We start from the raw sequence: 15389 nt of genomic DNA on the forward strand, positions 1-15389 counted from the left end.
CTTTATTCGTGCTTCACAGGGGCATCACGGCAACGTTTTAGGCCAAATGGCCTTTTGTCAAGCTTGACAAAAGGCCATTTGGCCTGAAACGTTGCCGTGATGCCCCTGTGAAGCACGAATAAAGGCGTTTTAAATACAAAGAATTTTGTTGGTGCTGTCCTGAAGTTCTTGCTGGCAGGGGAGGGAGGGTCAGAGGAAAGGAACAGAGAGGGTAGGCGAGAGCTGCAGAGGGGAGTGAATCGTGACTAGCGATAGGCAGAAGAATCTTGAACAGGCACCTGCCCAGCTCCCCCACAGCGTCGTGCCCTAGGCAGGTGCCTCTACTGCCTACCCCTAGTTCTGGCCCTGATAAAGAAGTTTAATAACCCTTTTAATAAGGGAAAACGGAGTATTGCAGACAATTAACCCAAAGCGTCTGATACTGATGAAGGATACTTGCTGCTAAAGCTAAAATGGCTTATAAAATGCCTCTAGTTCTAGCAGGACCTGAACCAATGCCCTTTTTGTCATTTATTAAAGCAGCACTGTTGGGCAACAATGATAGGAAGCATCGCTTTATCAGTCTCATTTTACTGGCTCCATCTTGTAAGGGATGTCATTGCAATGAAAGGGGCCACTTCCATGGATCTCTTCACACCCTGCATCAATAGGCACAGAACACTTGTCTCTAAAGAACTGGGAGCAGATGTCACTCACACACTGAATACCAGAAATGATGCCAGACATGCTGTACTTCCAAGCAATTTGCAATAAAACAAGCCTATAGTAGCATTCAGTAGCATTGGTTACTGCCTGGTAACCAATCAGTGGAACCAAAGAGAGCTGAAAAGCAGGAAGTAGTGTTCTGGCTATTATGTTACACATCCAGTCACATTTTTGGCTAACTAACTATATTAGATACATTATTTATTTTGCACAACCTATCTGTTTACCCAGTTTTTATTTTTACACTGAACAATTCCTTTAATTTTGGCAAATCGGACAAAATTCTGCCATCGTCCCCTTGCGACTGCAATCACACTGGAATTCTTGAGAAAAATTGGACATTGTCGGAAAAACATTTTCTTAGACTGCTTTACTCTTCCAAGAGGGATTGTGCACTGATGTAGGTCGGGCCTAACATACGTAGCTGAGTCCCTAAACATAAGAAGTAGCGGTTAGAAAGAAAATAACATTTGGGACTTGTAATCCCAGTCTAAGAAGTGATTAGTCCTACACTACTGCCACAAGCTTTCATGTTCTTATTCAGTGTCCCTGAATGGAATTATAATTCCCTGTCATCCTTGTGGACTTAATATAAACATGCTCTTAAACACTGGATTTCACACAAAAGGCTTTAAATATAGAATTATTCTTCCAAATAAGCTTGCCAGTGAGTATTATCTCTCTGTTTTCTCCATCATAAACCATATGAACAACTCCCCAACCCTTCTCTGACTTAATACACTTGGCCAGACATTACAAATATATAATAAAAGTCAGGCCCACCAAGATACTAGGTGGTCTCCTAGAGTGCCAGTTTCACTGAGCCCTCCAGCTGAACCACATTCCTTCCAGCACTTTCCTTAGGCCTCTCCAACAGTTTGATGTCCAGTCACAGGGTGCTGTGCTCCCAAGCTTACTCTGTAATTATTTTCTGTATTTGTTTAGTGGTACTATATCTAGATACACAGCCACATTATATACAGTTGTGTTCAGAATAATAACAGTGTGTTTAAAAAAGTGAATAAAGCTCAAAATCCTTATAATAGCTTTTATTTACATACACGGAAATGCATCGGGAACACCGCACATTCTATTCCAAATCAAATTTGATAAATTTTCTTCATGTTTTGTGTTATTCCTTTACAGAGAGTGAAGAAAAGGGAATATTAGGCTGTTCCAAAAAATAGCAGTGTCTCCATTCTTCTTTATTAACTGTATAAAAGATTTTGTTTTCCTTTGAACGACTGAACTAATATTGAGTTGTATAATCAGTGTTTCTGAGAACTGCTGCACATCTGTGTTACATGTAGGGATGCACCGAATCCAGGATTCTGCCTTTTTCAGCAGGATTCGGATTCAGCCAAATCCTTCATGCCCGGCCGAAACAAATCCAAAACCTAATTTGCATATGCAAATTAGGGGCTGGGAGGGAAATCACATGACTTTTTGTCACAAAAAAAGGAAGTAAAAAATGTTTTCCCCTTCCCACCCCTAATTTCCATATGCAAATTAGGATGCAGATTTGGTTCGATATTCAGCCGAACATTTTGAGAAGGATTCGGCCAAATCCAAAATAGTGATTAGGTGCATCCCTAGTTAGATGGAGTCCACCAACTTCCAACAACCTGTTACATTCCACAATTCTTCTGCATTTCTTGCTTTTGCCTCACAACCACCATTTTTGATGTCAGCCCACACGTTTTCTATTCGATTAAGGTTCAGGGATTGGGCCACTCCATAAAGTCAATCTTATTGGTCTGTAACCAAGATGTTGCTCATTCACTGGTGTGTTTGGGGTCGTTGTTTTGTTGAAACCCCCATTTCAAGGGCATTTCCTCTTCGGACAAGGCAACATGACCTCTTCATGTATTTTGATGTATTGAAACTGATCCATGATCCCTGGTGTGTGATAAATAGGCCCAACACCACAGTATGAGAAACATCCCCATATCATGATGCTGATGGCGGTATGTTTTGGGTTATTATGACACAGAATCAGCAGCATGTCATGACAGTTGAGTCTGTTGGGTTTCCATGACTCTACTACACCTACTAGTAAATGATTTGCTGTGTAGAAATATAATTTCTACCAAAAACGGTGATTGATCAGGTTAGTGATGTCGGACTAATATTATTTTGAACACAACTGTACATAATGTTGCTTAAAGTGATTTATTCAGAGTTTTATCACAGTGAACATTACATTTTAGGGGTTTAGTAGTGTAACTTCCTTCATCAGAGATGTACAGTATGATCCCCCCCCCTAAGGGTTTTTCTTGCCCACTAAGAGCTTGTGCTCTGGCAAATCCCTTGTTTATTAGAAATTACCGCCCCAAGTTTGGCTTCAGTTTCCTTATTTACCAGCACTGAGGTAGGAGATAATAGAATGTGAGTACAGCAAATCTTTTCAACCCCAATTCCATGATCTCTATTGAAATTTCTCACCTACTGTAGTAAGACCCTCATGAATTACAGGCCTCTGTCACCTACTTCACCTGTTCTTAACTAATGAAACTCTACTGGGTAATTCACTGTCAAAAAGACCACCTCTAACCACTTCTCCCCGCCATTAGTTCAAACATACTGAAATATATGGGAAAGTGTCACAATTAAGCAGTAGCTGTGATTTCGTTGTAAACATTGAGGCTCTGCATAAGGCCAAGACCACATGGAGCACTGGACGGTTCCAAATAAAACCAGGAATCTTAAATAAAACACACATTCATAGGGAGTAGGAGCTGAATATTGGCAATGTTTTAATGGCTTTTACAAACAAGGAAACGGACAATATAAGAGAGTAATCTTGGGCCTTTAAGACATTTCTGCGCCCGACCAATCACAATGTTCTCCATTGTATGATTTATTTACAGTATTTCCAATGGGGGGGCGATGTACAGTCAACAGAGACAACATTAAAAATAGATTGGTGTTGTTTATTATGCATGACATATTCCATACAGCATAAATACACTTGGACGTACACATTCCAGTTAATATAGGTTCATTACTTCATTATACAATAAAATGTCTACAAAGAGATCAGCGATGCACAAGAAAACACAAACGTCCCAGTGCAGGTAAGAAATTCTGCAGCGGCGCAAATAAACCTACGCCAGGTGCAGGGTAAAAAAATAGTTCCTAAAAAAAAACAGACATCTAAAATAACATTAGAGGAACAAACATGTGCTAAACATTGACAATTAGGTACAAGGACTATTAGAATACGAATATACTTAAGTGTCCTGGTTTAAAAATTAATAAATACAAAAACAAACCAAAAAAAAAAATCCAATAGAAAAAATGTACACCACTCGAGAGAAGATCCCAACAAGATTATTTCTCCAGCGTTAAATCTCACTCTCATACGTATGCAGATATGTCTTTAGAGAAAGGATTTCTGTGTAGCTGCGGTTGGTCTTTCGATAGAAGTCTAAGCCCGTGAGAAGCTCAATGTCCCGAATGCGTGTGGTGTGCATCTTCAGGAGATCTTCTACCCACTTGGACTCCTCCTCTGAACTCTATGGGGTAGAAAAACACAGATCCAAAGATTAACTTTGAACTCTTCTTCAAATTAGGGATGCACTCCACTTTTTTGGATTTTGCCAAATCCCCGAATCCTTCATGAAAGATTCGTCCAAATACGGAACCGAATCCAAATCCTACTTTGCATATGCATAGTCACGCCATTTACCTTCCAGACCCTAATTTGCATATACAAATTAGGATTCGGATTTGGTTCAGCCAAGTACAAGGATTTGGCTGAATCCGAATCCTGCTGAAAAAGGCCAAATCCCAAACCTAATCCTGGAATCGGTGCATCACCCTACTTAAACAGAGAGGAATATTACCACTTTTTTGGATTCGGCTGAATTCCTGAATCCTTCGTAAAAGATTCAGCCAAATACCGAACCCAAATCCTAATTTGCATATGGAAATTAGGGCCTGGAAAGGAAAAAATTTGAAAAATGTTTTTACTTCCTTGTGTTTTCCCTTCCTGCCAAATTCTGATTCAGTTCAGCCAGGCACAAATATTCGGTGGAATCCGAATCCTGCTGAGAAAGGCCGATTCCAGAACTGAATCCTGGATTTGATGCATCCCTACTTAAAACAGACAGGAATGTTACCATAGGTGCTTCCTAAGAAGAACCCAGATCTGATCTTTCCACCAGGCCAATGAGGAATACAATAAAACCACATTAAAAAATTAGCTGCCATTATAGCAATCTCTTGAGCAAATACAGTTTTAAGCACTACTATTTGAGCTCACTATCTTCACTATGTCTAAGGCAAGTTGACTGTTGGCTGCTTGGAACCTGAATCTCAAGCACTTGCTTGGCATTTTGTATAGCCAAACCCTAAAACACTGGCTAGACATAAGCCAAATGCTTAAAGGAGGATAAACTATTACTAATAACTTTTATTAGCCAATAACATCTAAGTTAACATGTAGGAGATATTATGAAACCAGGAGAACATCTAAGACGGCCCTACAGGAGCCATGAAGCAGATCAAAGTCTAGACTAGTTCTAACAACATGGAAACAAAGCTGTCTTCACAATTCTTAATTACAAAAAATTAAAAATACTAAGCAAGTTGAGAACTTTTTAAATACACTTCTAAGCTGCAATTGTAAGTCCATTTAAAGTTGCTGCAGCAATAACTGAATAAAATCTCCGGCATGCCAAACACATGTGAATGTGATAGGGACCTCACACTGGAACAGAGACTGAAATGTATGATGAGTAGTCTCGGCATAAATGTATTGGAATTATATAAAGAATAACACAATATCATTTAAATAGTGGCGCACACATACTAAGTGAACTACACGCTAATCACCAACATTATGATGTCCGCAATGAATCCTAGATCTACCGGTACTTGTTACATTGGAAAGGTTCCTTGTATGGATATTGTTAGCTGCGCTTAGGGATGTAGCGAACTGTTCGCCGGCGAACTCGTTCGCGCGAACTTCGACCGTTCGCGTCCGCCAAATGTTCGCGAACGTCGCGCGACGTTCGCATTTTGAGTTTGCGTTCGATTCGAATACAAATCGTTCGACCATTCGACCATTCGAATTCCTTCGACCGCTAAAAATCGAACGATTTCCATTCGTTTGAACGATTGTAAGCATTCGATCGAATGAAAAGCATTAAACGATTAAAATCCTTCGATCGTTCGAATCTAACGATTTTAGCGGGTGTTCGAAGTTCGCGAACTGTTCGCGAACGTTCGCATTTTTTGCCGGTGTTCGCGAACACCAAATCGGCAGTTCGCTACATCCCTAGCTGCGCTTGAATATTAAAGCTAATGGCACATGGGGCACATTCATCCAGTGGAAAAAATGGTGGAAAAGCACTCGTCTGTCAGCCAGAACACTTTCCTTTATTAAAGGCGATGATGGGTTCCATAAATGGGGTCACCTTACTGATTGCTCTCGGGTGCACCTGATGAAGGTAAATGTACCGAAACATGTTGTGCATGTTTATCCTGCAATAAACACTGAACATATAACTTGCTCTCCGGGTATCACTTTATATCCAGAGATTGTCCTGTTTTATCAATATGTGTTGAAATTCATTGATCATTATTTGGGCCTCATGGGGCCCCCTATATCTCCTAGGCCCTCCTGCAGCTGCAGGGTCTGCTTCCTCTGTAGTTACGCCCCTGCCTTAAACCTAACCTTGGAAGAGCTCTGGGTTGGATATGGCTGACAAAAAATTCAATTTTAATTTTTAATTTTAATTAATTTAATTACTCAGCACAGGAAGCTGCACGTGCATATCATGCAATGAATGTGCCTGGCCAAATAAATACATTCAGTCAGCAGCATTAAGGGCAAATAAGGTTAAGCTGTATTATAAACGGTATTGATTCACATCAGGAGGGGGTCATTCTTCCACTGTATAGAGCACTGGTAAGGCCCCATCTAGAATATACCATACAGTTTTGGTCTCCATCACTCAAACAGGACATTATTGTATTAGAGAGGGTACAGAGAAGGGCAACTAAGCTGGAAAAAGGTATTGAAAATCTTAGCTATGAGGAAAGACTGGCCAAATTGGGGATGTTCACGCTGGAGAAGAGGCGCTTAAGGGGTGATATGATAACTATGTATAAATATATAAGGGGATCATATAATAATCTCTCTAATGCTTTATTTACCAGTAGGTCTTTCCAGCTGACACAAGGTCACCCATTCCGATTAGAAGAAAAGAGGTTCCAGCTAAATATTGGGAAGGGGTTTGTTACAGTGAGAGCTGTGAAGATGTGGAATTCTCTCCCTGAATCAGTGGTACAGGCTGATACATTAGATAGGTATAAGAAGGGGTTGGATGGTGTTTAGCAAGTGAGGGAATACAGGGTTATGGGAGATAGCTCATAGTACAAGTTGATCCAGGGACTGGTCCCATTGCATCTTGGAGTCAGGAAGGAATTTTTCCCCCTCTGAGGCAAATTGGAGAGGCTTCAAATGGATTTTTTGCCTTCCTCTGGATCAACTAGTAGTTAGGCAGGTTTTATATGGACTTAAAAGGTTGAACTTCATGGACATATGTCTTTTTTTAAATCTAACTTACTTACTATGTTACTGGAAAGCCCAGGTGCTGTGTATGTTAGAAACAGATGTGTATCTTCAAATTCACATTTGATAATAATTGGGAATAATAATTCACCTTTAATCATCAATTTGTTATTTCAGAGAAGCAAAGCTAGGAATCCTGCTGGTACCAAAAGCCCTTCATAACTGAAAAAGAGTAACATCGCTCTGGGAAAGGACTCGCTGTACTGAGATTCTACCAATGGAAAATGGCACAACCAGTTTGTGAACCTACAGGTACCTACCCGAATGAAGCAAACGGGCATAAAGTGCCTTAGTGTGATACAATTAGCTATGGACTCTCATACATTCTCAGTGATGTGCTCAATCAACTAGCTCAAGTCACTGCCTGCTCATGCTCAGTAGATTGTTAAACTCATTACATATTGCTCATCTATCTTGCAAACATGATGGGAAATGATATATTCTGCTCAGATTTGAATGCGACCATTGACTTTAGCATCTGCCAAATGTGAACCGATAAAGTCACCCCTCTCACAGTTTTAATGAGGCCTCTTCCCTTTACTCATTGTAGTCAAAATATTTATTTGCTACCCTGGGTGCCCCTGAACTATAGCAGTGTGATTGTTACCCCAATGTACAGTATCTAGAGCTCTGTAACCTTGTTATGAGATAAGGGGGTCCAGGTGAAATCGAGGGTACTACAGTATATCAATTTGGCGGTTACACCAGTTTATCAATATATCTGTAACCTTATTTTGAGCTAAGGGTGCTAAGCCAGCTGGAGCTCATTTAAATAATCAGAACATTTTTACACAAGAGCAGTAAGGCAAACAGTAAGTAGCTCTTAACAGCCTCTTGCAAATGTAAATGTATAATTTTAAGCATATGATTGGTTTTTATGGGTTACTGGATTTCCACACAATTAGTAAGTATTGGTTAATAAACTAATCCTAAGCATGAAGCACTTGAGTGTCTGGGTCCACCTCTCCACTCCGGGCAATTCCCATCTTATAACATCAGCAGCAGCGATAGACAGACAAGGGTGTTTTGTCTGCTGCTGTTTTTAGTTAAAGGGAGACTGTCATGGGAAAATTATTATTAACATCAGTTAATAGTGCTTCTCCAGCAGAATTCTGTACTGAAATCCTTTTTTCAAAAGAGCTAACAGATTTTTTTTTATATTTAATTTTGAAATCTGACATGGGGCTAGACATAGTGTCAGTTTCCCAGCTGTCCCCAGTCATGTGACTTGTGCTGATAAACTTCAGTCACTCTTTACTGCTGTACTGCAAGTTGGACTGATATCATCCCCTCCCTTTGCCCCCCCCCCCTCCACAACAGAACAATGGGAAGGTAACCAGATAGTAGTTTCCTAACACAAGATAACAGCTGCCTGGTAGATCTAAGAACAGCACTCAATAGTAAAATCCAGGTCCCACTGAGACACTTTCAGTTACATTGAGTAAGAGAAAAAACAGCCTGTCAGAAAGCAGTTCCATCCTAAAGTACTGGCTCTTTCTGAAAGCACATGACCAGGCAAAATGACCTGAGATGCACCTACACACCAATATTACAACTTGAAAAAAATACACTTGCTGGTTCAGGAATGACATTTTATATTTGTAGAGTGAATTATTTGCAGTGTAAACAGTGTAATTTAGAAATAAAAACTACATCATAAATATCATGACGGAATCTCTTTAAAGTGCACCAGCAGAAAAAAGTTCCTTATCAGAATACATGGGCATTCCTGCAAGTGGTCACTGCTACAGGCTCTAAATTCTTGTAAAGGTGTAAATAGATTAACAATTTAATCAGCCAATCAAGGAGAAGAACTTGATTTAGCCGAGACAGCAAATGTTAGAAATAGGAATTTCTACCTGGTGCTCAATAAGAGTAGATGCAACCAACATTGCAGCCCTCAAGATACATTTTATATGATATTTAGTTTGCTGTACCGATACTGAACCCTGCAATTGTTGCCTTTCTTGGAAAGGATGCATGGGAGACAACCCTAAAATTACTAAACTGAAAACTGGATAGAACAAAGCCTGAAAATAATAATTAGAAGAACTAGGTAATAATTATATAAGTGCATAAGACTTACATTGCAGCTTTCATCATTATCAGGTCGGTGCGGAATGACAAAAGAAACAACTGATAAGCACCCGTCACAGTTGTCAACGGCTTGGTTAAAATCCATGCAGCTTGTTATGATGTAGTAGTAATGAGTCGGGACTGGAATGGACCCATCCACAAACCTGCAATGAGAAAATGAGACCTAAATATGAATATAAAAACCACATTTTCATTCTTTTTCAACACTCAGACTTATATTAATGTTATGCACTTTGGCAAAAATAATGTAAACACAAGTTATACACTAAATGGCAGTGTGTTGGGAGTTTCCTTAAATGAGAAGGATCTTGGGGTCTTTGTAGATAACAAGTTGTCTAATTCTGGGCAGTGTCATTCTGTGGCTACTAAAGCAAATAAAGTTCTGTCTTGTATAAAAAAGGGCATTTACTCAAGGGATGAAAACATAATTCTGTCTCTTTATAGGTCCCTGGTGAGGCCTCATCTGGAGTATGGGGGCAGTTTTGGACTCCAGTCCTTAAGAGGGATATAAATGAGCTGGAGAGAGTGCAGAGACTAAGTGCAACTAAACTGGTTAGAGGGAGGGAAGACTTAAATTATGAGGGGAGACTGTCAAGGTTGGGGTTGTTTTCTCTGGAAAAAAGACTTTTGAGAGGGGACATGATTAGACTTTACAATTACTTTAGAGGACATTATAGACAAATAGCAGGGGACCTTTTTACCCATAAAGTGAATCACCGTACCAGAGGCCTCCCCTTCAGACTAGAAGAAAATAACTTTTATTTGAAGCAACGTAGGGGGTTCTTCACAGTCAGGACAGTGAGGTTGTGGAATGCACTGCCGGGTGATGTTGTGATGCTGATTCAGTTAATACCTTTAAGAGGGGTTTGGGTGATTTCTTGGACAAACATAATATCAAAGGCTATTGTGATAATAAAATCAGTGTTATGAGTATATATATATATATATACACACAGTAGTTTATGTGAAGGTATGGAGTGGTCAGTGTGTGTGTATGGATGCTGGGTTTCATTTGGAGGGGTTGAACTTGATGGACTTTGGCCTTTTTTTCAACCCGATCTAACTATGTAACTAGGTAACATGGAAAAATCTTGCATAAGTGCATTTACCAACAGCTAACTGCACCTAAATGATAAAACTGTGCTTACTGGTTGCTATGGGGTACTGAAGTAAAACAACCCCACGGTAATAGATAAACCTGAACGATCACCCCTCATGATACTGAGTGTCAGATTTGTCAAAGGTCGAGTTATAGAGTTTTTTTACCTCGACTGAACTCGAATGACCTTGAAACTCGAATAGTATCTTATTTAAGAAACGAAAATTACCGACTCGAAAACTCAAATCGAATTAGAATCAAATTCAACTAAACTCGAATCAAGTCGTTTCACCGAAAAAAACTTGAATGTCAAGAAGGCTAGTAACATCTTCAAATGGGTCGCTGGACCTCTGCCATTGACTTCTACATGAACTCGGCAGGTTTTAGGTGGTGTACTATTAAATTCAAGTAGTTCCCAGGGTCAAGGTATGATAAATCTCAAATTCGAATTTGAGTTTGGATTATTCCCAACTCAAACATGTGTGTTTTGACCAAAGATCCAACTTGAAAATTCGAATTTACAATTGAAACCTTAATAAATCTGCCCCCTAGTGTGACACCAATTATTGACATACAGTGTATAAGGTACTGAACTGCTCGAAATCTTCACCCCTGTTGGCTATCTGTACTGATTATTCCCTTTATTTAAGGGTTAAACAGACAGAACCGCATGGGAATATGTCATGCTAGTGCACTGCTCACCAGTAGTCAGTAACACAAAGGGCCAAAAATTTATTTCAAAAATAGAATTTTCAGTTGCAGGCCAGAAAGTGGCAGAATTGTAAAGCTAAAAATTCAAATAAACAATGCAAAATGGATAGCAATCAAGAGACTTGTAAAAACAGGTAAATCTAGCCCAGAAACCCAGAAAACAGTTCTTACATTTTAATTTTGTCCATAGTATCGTATACGCCGTCGTAGTCATAGTCGAAGATAGGCCCGCTAATAACGTTGACTCCGTTTCTTTCTGTCGCAAAACGCTTTACCAAAACCCTCTGAAAATAGTTCCAGATTTCTGTTTAAAAATAAAGATCTGAGTCATTAAATCTGTGGCATTTCCTTTAAATTAAGGGCATTTAAAGGAAAAGGTGAACATTTTTGCAAGTAGCGGTACGTGATCTGTTATCCGGAAACCTGTTTTCCAGAAAGTTCCGAATAAGGGAAAGGCCATCTCCCATAGACTCCATTTTATCCAAATAATACACATTTTTAAAGGAGAAATAAACGCTAAAGTTAAGTAAGCCTTATCAGAAAGGTCTATATAAATACACCAGTAAAACCTCAAAGTAATGCTCCTCTGAGTCCTCTGTCAAAAGAAAAACCACATTTCTTTCCTTCTATCGTGTACTCCTGAACTTCTGTATCAGACTTCCTGCTTGGGCTTGAGCATGCTCAGTTTGTTCCTCTGCCCCTCCCTGCTGTAACCTGAGGTCAGAACTATGAGTGAGCAGGGGGAGACTTGGGCAGGAAGTGATGTCACACCAAGCTAATATGGAGGCTGCTATCCTAAAGAAACAGAGAGAGCTTCTAAAGCTGTTTACTCAGGTACAGTAAAGCATTCTGCAGAATAAATATAGTGTTATAGCTTGCACTATTGTGGCTAATCTACTGGCAATAAACTGCTTCGTAGCTTTTCTTCTCCTTTAAAACCCATTTGCTTTTTCTCTGTAATAATAAAACAATACCTTTTACATTATCCAAACTAAGATATAATTAATAACAGAACCAGCCCATTGTGCTTATTTAATACATTTATGATTTTCTAGTAGACTTAAGGTATGAAGATCCAAATTACGGAAAGATCCATTATTTGGAAAGCCCAGGTCCCAAGCATTCTGGATAACAGTCCCATATCTGCAGTAGGCAGAAGTACTGTAGTAGTACTGTAGCAGTAATCTGCCTACACACTGAGATCCAATGTCATCCAACTGTGTCATGCAACACTGTTGATCTCGAGGGCATGCAGCTGATCGGTGTTTGGGCCCTTCGCTGACACTTCTGAGCTATCAGTGGGATTTCATCAAAGCTGAACACTTTAGGTGGCCATAGGCGTAACTATTACGATCTTTCATGGAAAAGATCTTTCAATTCATTTCAATACACATGTGTAAAGCTGAATCGTCAGATATACAGAGAGAAACAATAGAATTCTACCTGTACCTGACTATTCAGCACTAACAATGGCCGATGTTCAGGTGCCTTCTGTACTTACTTTTAAATGCAGGGTATATGGGAATGACATTCGTAATGAGAAAAGCATCATATTTGGAATCTGCAGAGGAGCTTAATTCTAAAGAAAAAGAAATATGATGAAAATCAAAGAGGCACTAAACTGCTAATAAACAGAAGAAGACATATACAGAGATTATTTGACAATATTCAGTCATTTGATGCCCAGTTCTAGGAAGAATGCAAGTAATACTGATGCCCAGGGATGATACATCTGTAGTTACCCATTCTATATGTCCCATTCCCCAAACCCTTTGCTTGGATAAGGTTAATCTGCGAACACACCGACTGGCAATAAGTTTATATTAAATACAGGCTCTTTGCATATAGCGCTTCATTCTGGTTTGTGGAATTTAGGGTACGTCGGTGGTACCGGATTCTTGCCATGTAGCTGGACAGGTTAGATCTGGGGTTACTTCATTGTATATGCACCAGCCAACAACACTCTACTTAAGCAGTATATATCAGAAGTTAAAGTATAATGATAGATCTGTGCCTCAAAGATGCCCCAGTAGCTCCCCATCTTCTTTTCTGCTGATTCACTGCACATGCTCTGTGCTGCTGTCACTTACTGAGCTTAGGAACCCACTCACAATATACAGTACACATAGAATAGAAATGTCACAATATAAGGCTGATTAGTAATTAATACAGATAATTACTACATGGCAGCACAGAAACCAGTGCAATTAGCATCAGAATTTAATAATCAGCCCTGTAGCATCATCTTATATTACAGACCAACCTCATTTTCTGCTGGATAATAAGTGACGACCCCTAAGCTTCTCAGAGCCCACTGAGCATGTGAGTGTCACAGACACTTTCCAAGATGGTGACCCCCTGTGACAAGTTTGAAGTCCTGGATCATTGCTGCTATTGACAAGCTGAAACTTTAGCCTCGTGCAATAAGTTCAGTATATAAAATATGTCATTTGTAACCACATTCATATTTAGGGTTTTGTTTCACCTTTAAAGTTAGCTATCATAAAGGTTGGGGGTACCTATCAAATTGGAAATCCTCAGTGATAAAATAAAATAACCTTCTCCTTTAATTATTTACCAGCCATCTTGTCTAGGATCTGTAGTTACAGAGTTTGTCTGTACCACCAACTTTGCCGTCTATCTGTGTAGCTACATCTCTGGTAACTTATTCCGTTTGGTCGCTAACTCAGCTCTATATTTGTATATTCGCTTTGCCCTTTAAATAGCGTGTATATTTATATATATATATATATATATATATAGTTACAAATTATGAACGAACCCCTCACCTTCTCCTCTGTTTGCACAGGAACATCTGTGTTTACTGGTTATGTGCCATTCATCTAGTCCTTTTTATATACAGTACGGATGATGAAAAAATGTTTCTTTTGTAGTGGGGGCAGCATTCTGTTCCCCGTGTGTGAGCCCACTAAAGTATATTGCACAACCCCAGCAGAAACTCCCCAGATACTAATCTGAATTGTTTGAGCTCCCACTTGTATGAGCCTGGAAGCTGTCTAAATATTTATAAATCCTGCACTATTTGGTGGAAGGTAATAACTTAAAGGAAAACTTTACCTCCAAAATGAATATTTCAGCAACAGATCGTTTATATCATATTATGTGGCATATTAAAGAATCTTACCAAACTGACATATATATATTTAAGTATATATTGCCATTTTGCATCTCTTGCCTTGAACCCTCTGTCTCTGGTCTCTGTGCTGCCTCCAGCTGTAACTGTTAGGGTCAGGGCACACGCTCGGCGACAAATCTCCTCTTCTTTGGGGTGACTAATCTCTTCTAACTGCCTCCCTGCCTTCCCATCGGCTAAAATGTAAAAATTGCCAGTGGGATTCGTTTTCAGAAGTCACCCAAAGTTTCCTGCAACTTCGAGCGACTTCGGAAAACGAATCAAACAGAGTCCCATCCCACCAGCTATTTATATTTTAGCCGGTGGGAAGGCAGTTCAGGGAGATGAGTCGTCCCGAAGAACAGATTTGTTGCCAGGTGACTAATCTCCCTGAATATTCCTGTGTGCCCTGACCAGGGCCGGAACTATGGGTAGGCAGAGTAGGCACGTGCCTAGGGCGCAAAGCTTCAGGGGCTCCAGGCACCGTACCTTTTACTGCTGCCTTCCCCAGACTGGTCTGCAGTTCATCTCGTTGTGCTCATTTGCGCGCATCCAAATGAGGGGTGACGTTCGTGTGCTCAGGTTCCAGTGCGCGCGTCGTAGGGGGCGATGCGGACAGCGTGGTTGCCTGGGGCGCCCGGCTGGTTTGGCCCGGCCCTGGCCCTGACCCTTATAGAAAGAAATGTGGAAGCAAAAGACAGAATTCTGTCTTTTAATTGGCTCATGTGACCTAAAATGTATGGTTTGTTTGTGTGCACTGGGAATCGTACAATCCCAGGGGGCGGCCCTTATTTTTTAAAATGGCAATTTTCTATTTATGATTACTCAATGGCACATACTACTAGAAAAGTATATTATTATGAAAATGGTTTATTTACACGAAGCAGGGTTTTACATATGAGCTGTTTTTTTAAAATATATTTTTAGAGACCTACATTGTTCGGGGGGGTATAGATTTCTTGTGAACATTGCCTAATTTTGTTTTCAACATGACAAGCCTTTTCCACAGAACCTCAGATAAAACTCAAGGACAAACCGAACAGTACAGGCTGTGACCAGCA

The 15389-nt window shown here is 39.9% G+C and overlaps 1 protein-coding gene across 3 annotated transcripts in view; it reads right to left on the reverse strand.

Moving 5' to 3' along the window:
• Positions 1-3437: 3437 nt before the first annotated feature.
• enpp2.S (ectonucleotide pyrophosphatase/phosphodiesterase 2 S homeolog) overlaps positions 3438-15389 on the reverse strand; it is a 76614-nt gene continuing 64662 nt past the window's right edge. For all 3 annotated transcript variants that reach the window (XM_041567079.1, XM_041567080.1, NM_001087057.1), the window contains 4 exon segments: positions 12697-12774; positions 11367-11499; positions 9375-9528; positions 3438-4223 (listed from right to left, as the gene is read on the reverse strand). In XM_041567079.1, the coding sequence (XP_041423013.1) occupies positions 4053-4223; positions 9375-9528; positions 11367-11499; positions 12697-12774 (536 nt within the window). In that variant the 3' untranslated portion in view covers positions 3438-4052.

This window comes from Xenopus laevis, chromosome 6S, assembly GCF_017654675.1.
Source record: "Xenopus laevis strain J_2021 chromosome 6S, Xenopus_laevis_v10.1, whole genome shotgun sequence".
NCBI classification, from domain to species: Eukaryota; Metazoa; Chordata; class Amphibia; order Anura; family Pipidae; genus Xenopus; species Xenopus laevis.